Genomic DNA, 5881 nt, shown 5'->3' on the forward strand with positions numbered 1-5881 from the left:
GGACCGAGCGCGCGCCGCCCCGGCGGGCCAGGGCTCGAGGCGCGAGGCTCAGCGCGAGGAGCCTGGAGATCGCGGGCACTCTCCCGCGGGGGCGGCGGCGGAGGGCGGTTTTAGGGCCTAGGGCAGGGCGTCACCAGAACAGCCCACCCCGCCCGCCCGTTAACCTGAGATCCCCTTTCGGTTGGGTTCGAGTCCATTCGTTGCTCTGGGTGGTCCCGCCGCCGCCGCCGCCGTCTTTGGTTCGTCTGTCCTTGTCTAGTCTCAGTGGGTCGGGTCTGAAAAACTTGGACTCGACTTCATCCAAGAGCTCATCCAAGTCCTTCGCCATCTTGAGTCGTGACGTCTTTCCCCAACTACCAGGGCCGCGACGGCGCCTGGTGGTTTCCCGGGCAACGCAAGGCCCTGTCGCAGGCGCGCCTACCCGCTGGATTCCGCGCATGCGTGAGCCGTTCGGGAGCCCGGTAGGGGCGCCGGCAGCCTCGGCGGGTCTCGCGCGGGGGCGCGGTGGGTGATCCTGACTGGGGCTCATCGCCTGGCCGGGGCGGCCAGTTCCCAGAAAGTCTTGGACACTTCACTTTCCTAGTGGTATCTCCTACCATTTCTCTTTCCCGGGTCCAAGCTGTGACCACAAACACAAACACAGTCTTTCTCGTTTTCTTATCCACTTCTTTTGGGTCCCCTTCCTTAAATGGGGTCGGCCGTTCATAAATACCTTACATTATCTGCTGAAGATGCGGGGAATGTGCTTCAGAGGAGAAGGAGCAAAAACTAAAGCTTACGTAGTCGGCAGGATTCGAACCTGCGCGGGGAGACCCCAATGGATTTCTAGTCCATCGCCTTAACCACTCGGCCACGACTACTGCTGATGTTAATTTTAGCAGGAACATTCTATGTAGACTCTGCGTAGAAGCGTCAGCTGCGGTAACATACCTTTGCAGGGGAGGAATGGCACTGTTCAGCTGTTTTGTCTGATAAGGGCACGTTCCAATGTTACGGCTCTCAGAGTTTTAGTTGTTCGAAGAACTCTTAGAATGTATCCCACCCCTTGTGTTCCATCAGAAAGAAAGCGTTCCAGTAGGATTCCCGGAGAGAAGGAGAGGAAGGGAGAGGAAGGGAGAGGAAGGGAGAGGAAGGGAGAGGAGAAGGAGACCGCGCGCGCTTGAGCGAGCGCCTGGCACCTTTGTGCGCTCGTTTGCCCAGGGATGGAGCCGTTTGTCGTGGGGCAGTGGGCACTGTGGGGCCGAAGATCAGCCCACCCCTTTGGCGATCTTTTGAACGAACAGCTCCCAGGACTCTCTGTTCACCTATTAGAAATTAAAATACTGTTTCCTGTCGGCTTAAATTTACTATGCATGGTAAAACGGCCCCACTGTGCCATTAAAAACACTACTTTGAAAAAGTGTGACGTGTGGTACAAATATAACCTACAGTATTGTCAATAATGATATTGGTATGAATACTCTCCATAATCTAGCTTGTGCTTGGAGTAGTACTTCTAAAGAGAGACTAAGGAAGAGCTCTGGGTCATATTAGGGTTTGATCCAGATGTTTATTACCAGTTTCATTTATTTGGTTTGTTGTTTGTTCAAAATAGCGTTAATGTCCCGGAAGAGCAGCATATAGTGCGTGCTAGAGCTAATGGAACCTACTTACTGGAACCTGCCTTTAACTTTTGATGAATTTGGTGAGCCAATTATTAAATGCAACTATTATTAAACTTATTTTTTAGCACTTCCAAATGTAAACTTTATAAAGTATACAAACAGGTAAGCTTGTGGGGAAGCTGACCAAGATACATAAATCAGAAGATCCAAGTATCCATCTAAATTTTCTGTACTTTTTTTTTTGGTGACTATTAAGGTTATTTAATGGACAACTTTTCTTATGTTCTTTTGGTAGTCCATTATACAGATAATTCATTATAGAAATTGAGAATTAAATTACATTAAAACTAAGGTAAAACTAAAAAAGTTGCCACAGTCTAATTATTTCACTCCATTTGACTATTACGCTGTTGCGATTATTTACATCTGTTGTATCTGAAATTCTATACAGCAGGTTGCTGCTGTGTACCTTCCCTTACCTTCATTTGGTGATGTTGCTTGGGCAGCTTGGTATTTATGCCAGTGAAACTGTACATGCCACAGAGCATGGCTTTTAACCCTTAAGAGCTGGTTATCATTTATTAGCACACCACTAATGTTATATTGAATGAATTTTGAATTTTCTCAGGAATGCAACAATTCCCTTTCCTGTGGGGTTGCTCTGGTTATGCCCCCTGCACCTTTGTTTTAGCTATTAGAATCCTTTTTTATCCATTCATCAATTAAAAAAATATTTTTCCAAATGGCCTTGTCATGTTATTGTACCTGGCCCTGGCTTCCAGCAGAAAACCAGGAAAAAGCCTCCTGAAAAGCTGTGCTTGCAGCTGGATTCCTGGCAAGTAATACATTGTTGCTGTCCCATTTGACAGGCTTACACTGCTGATTTGATTTTTCTTTAGAAAAATGAAATCTGAGGTGACAAGTACTGGTACTTTCAGAGAACCTCTTAGCAGTAAATTTGCAACGAGCATCTGTGGAAAAATAGAAGAGGAAATGTTTCTGGTTTTATGTGTTTTGTTTGTGTGAATATTAGAAAAAAGTTTGAGCTTGTTCTCCCTTTCCTCCATTTTAATAAAAGACCATGTGTAGATCATCCAGTTTGGTATTTTGAGAATTTTATTTATGGCTTTTTCAGCTCTGCAGTGAATCTCCTGACCGTAGTCATGTTCTCTTTTTGACTTGCCTCAGAGAAAAAACTCAAGTTCGCTGTCCACAAGGAGAAATGCCACATATCGCATGATTGTGATGCGGATGTGTACAGCTGTGTGATAAACTCTAAAATGATTGACATATTATTAAAATCTCCAAATGTCAGGAGTGATAGCAGGGAGCTCTTCAATGGACTCCAAACTATGGAGGTGGATTTTCAAGATGAATCTAGACATGGCTTTCCAAGATTCAACTACATCCATGCAAATCATATTAGAAGATAATTTTAAAAAATTCATGTGATACATTCCTTAGAGTGAAAGTCTTCTTTCTTTGTATTTGTTAATGTGTTTACACAATTTGTGAATCCTTGTCCCTTAAGTCCTTCCCAGTCTTAGGAAGCATGCTAAACATCAGATGTTTCAGAAAAGAAAACAGCTGAGTACCTTCAGATACAACTATTAATATGTACAAGAAGCATGCTGTTATTATAGTACAGTACTTAGTATTCCAAGCATTATGGTTTATATCTAAATGTTCCCCCAAAGCCTCATGCATTCATAGGCAGGGCTTTGGAGAAGTGATTGGGTCATGGGGGTGTGGCTAGTCCACTGATCCAACCAGTTGGTGGAAGTGGCTCACTGGGGGAATGGTTTAGAAGGGTTTATCTCCTTTCCTCCTCCCTTGATCTCTGCTTCCTGACTGCAAGACCATGAGCTGCTTCTCCTCTGCCAGTCACCTCTGCCATGCCACCCTGCCTTGGAGCCAGCCATCTGTACAAACTGTGAGTCATAATACCTTTTCTCCTTAGAGTTGTGGGTGTTGAACATTGTATCTCTGATGAGAGAGGAAGATATTAAAGAAGTATTTTACAGAAAAGGTGTCCAAATCAGGAAACTGAAGTCCAGTGTGCTTTTCCAAGCACTGAAAAATGCTCTGAACCTGCTTTTTAATAAATGAAGTAGAGGTGGTGTAACAGCTGGTACTGTTGTCCCCTGTAGCTCCAGGACAACCCCTTCAGTTACTGGGTATTTTATAATCCTCCTGGCTATTCACATAAAGAACAGCAAGGCCTCTTTGAATTCCCATGCCCTTATGTTTAATTTTCCCTGCCCTGCTGTTCTCCCCACACATCACAGGCCTGCTAAGCTAATACTCGTGGCTGGACAGTGACATCGGTGTGAGGGAGGCATCCTCCTGGAACAGTCTCAAGCCTAGCACCTGATGCGGTGGAGGAAATGGAATAGCTCTGCAGCAGCTCCAGCTCTTCTAAGCGGTCTCTGAGTTAGGCCTCAATGTCATGTAGGTAAATTCAGTCCAGAACACGTAGAATCTTTATTGGAATTTGTACATTCATCTCTCACAGCTGTGGAGAGTTTAGACTAATCAACTCTCACTGGGATACTATCATCTTGGTAATTTGAAAAAGGATCAGGAGCCTGCAGGCTTGGAACATATTGAGAAAACGCTGGCTCTGAAATACATCATCACATGTGGGGGACACCACTTGCTGTATCATCGCAAAGAGCTTAAAAATGCTGAAATCAAGTATTTCTCTGGCATGATTTCAAATGGTTTGAGAAATCTGAGAACTTTTTTTTTTCTACTGCAAAACAGATTCTTTCCTCTTCCATCAACCTCGTTGCTGTCAATGTGTCCAATGTTAGGTGCCAGAAATGAGCCCAGCCTCTAATGATAAGAATGCCAAGGTTAACACGTCCACCGGGGGTTCTCTCAAGAATCTGTTAGTGTATTTTGATCCAGAGACACGTTCTGAAGGTGTACGCCCCCTTAGGCTTTCTAGTCTCAGTACATTTCTCTTCGGCAGCTGGGATAAAACCTGTCACATTTTACCAGATCTTCTCATGCTTTGGGGCTCCTCAGACACCATTTTTCATTGATCCTGTGCACCCATATGGCAGGGCTTGATGCAAAGTTGGTATTTGGGAAGCAGCTTCTGACGGCACAGAGGCCCGGTGAACTATAGCCATTTGTTCAGAAGGCCAGGATTCACAGATGTGCTGTAAGAGTGCAATATAATTTTTGACTCCACCCAAATGGATATTTTATCACCATCTGCATAGCAACCAGCAAACAGATCAGTCTGTGGAGGTAAGCGCTGATGTATGGGCCTCAAACCATCAACCCTCTGAGGAGTCAGCAGGCTTTTTTAGTTCTATGGTTTTTTGAACATGGCCCTCTCTTCCTCTGTGTCTCATATCTTTTTTTTTGCTTTTTAACCTTTAGAAAATTAAACCTGATTCAAGAAAAAGAAAGGATGGGCTGGGGGAAATATGAGGGTGTTTCAGCTGGGCATAATAATGTCAGGAAGGTGGGGGCCAAATTGGTGGTTGCAATTGACGAATCTCACAGGCCTGGGCTTAGCTTTGGTGCCTGTTGGGCTTCCATCTCCCCCAACTGGCCATTTACCCTCAAGGAGGAACTCAGAATTCTAAGCAGAGCCATTTGCCCTATTCCTAAGCCAACATACCACATCCCAGTGCACTTTTAGGACTTTAATAAAGGTACCTGTTGTCATCTACCTTATAGTGAACTGCCCAAGGAATGTTTGGGGGCCAGGAAGGACCTCAGTAATTTGTGTAAAACTCTTTCATTTTATAAATGAGGCAATTAAGGCCAGAGAGATGAAATCCTTTAGAAATTCTTTAATTCTTTGGAGAGTTTCATTGTACCATTCATTGTGTTACCTAATTTCATTTGTAGTGGATTGATAACTGGTGGTCAACTTATAACCCCCAGCTGAACTGAGTGAGTGGTGCTGGGTGTGGGAGGCCCACCTGAGGACTGTTGCCAGCAGCATAAGAGGCAGACCTGGAGAAGAAGAAGCAGGGCTGTTGGGAGCCGAGAGAAGCTGTTGCGAGCTGAGAGAGACCGTGGGGAGCTGGCTTCCTGATGAACTTGGCTGCTTTCATCCTCCGAGGAGCTCGGGACCTCGCTGGCACTGAGAATGGCTTCAGTTCACTTTGGGGAGCTCTGGTCCTCACTTTGAGCATAGCTTCCTGGTTCCGGAGGGGAAGATGGTGCATTGCCAGCCTCCTGGAAAAGCTTGCTGCGTTGGCTTACCTGACGGGAACTCGGCCATCCTGGTCATCGGAGGAGCTTGTGAC

General features: G+C 45.5%; 1 protein-coding gene, 1 long non-coding RNA gene and 1 other non-coding gene across 7 annotated transcripts in view; 1 reads left to right on the plus strand and 2 right to left on the minus strand.

The window, feature by feature from the left end:
* The window catches only part of LOC102004385 (chromosome unknown open reading frame, human C8orf37), a 23921-nt gene extending 23046 nt beyond the window's left edge, over positions 1-875 (minus strand). For 2 of the 5 annotated variants that reach the window (XR_001233446.1, XM_013512800.1), the window contains exon 1: positions 165-875. Coding sequence is in view for 3 of the 5 variants with exons in the window: in XM_013512800.1 (XP_013368254.1) it covers positions 165-529 (365 nt within the window). In the remaining 2 variants the exon portion in view is untranslated. The remainder of the gene's footprint in view (positions 1-164) is intronic. The other 3 variants (XR_001233445.1, XM_013512799.1, XM_005381829.2) reach the window with 3 other exon arrangements.
* Positions 383-3499, plus strand: LOC106148208. The gene is made up of 3 exons (XR_001233447.1): positions 383-461; positions 1595-1684; positions 3463-3499. It is a non-coding gene; the product is annotated as an uncharacterized LOC106148208 (long non-coding RNA).
* Trnas-aga lies at positions 779-860 on the minus strand. Its single transcript has one exon. It is a non-coding gene; the product is annotated as a tRNA-Ser (tRNA).
* Positions 3500-5881: the final 2382 nt, after the last annotated feature.

The sequence above is a fragment of the Chinchilla lanigera genome, unplaced genomic scaffold (genome assembly GCF_000276665.1).
Source record: "Chinchilla lanigera isolate Chin_1 unplaced genomic scaffold, ChiLan1.0 scaffold00016, whole genome shotgun sequence".
NCBI classification, from domain to species: domain Eukaryota; kingdom Metazoa; phylum Chordata; class Mammalia; order Rodentia; family Chinchillidae; genus Chinchilla; species Chinchilla lanigera.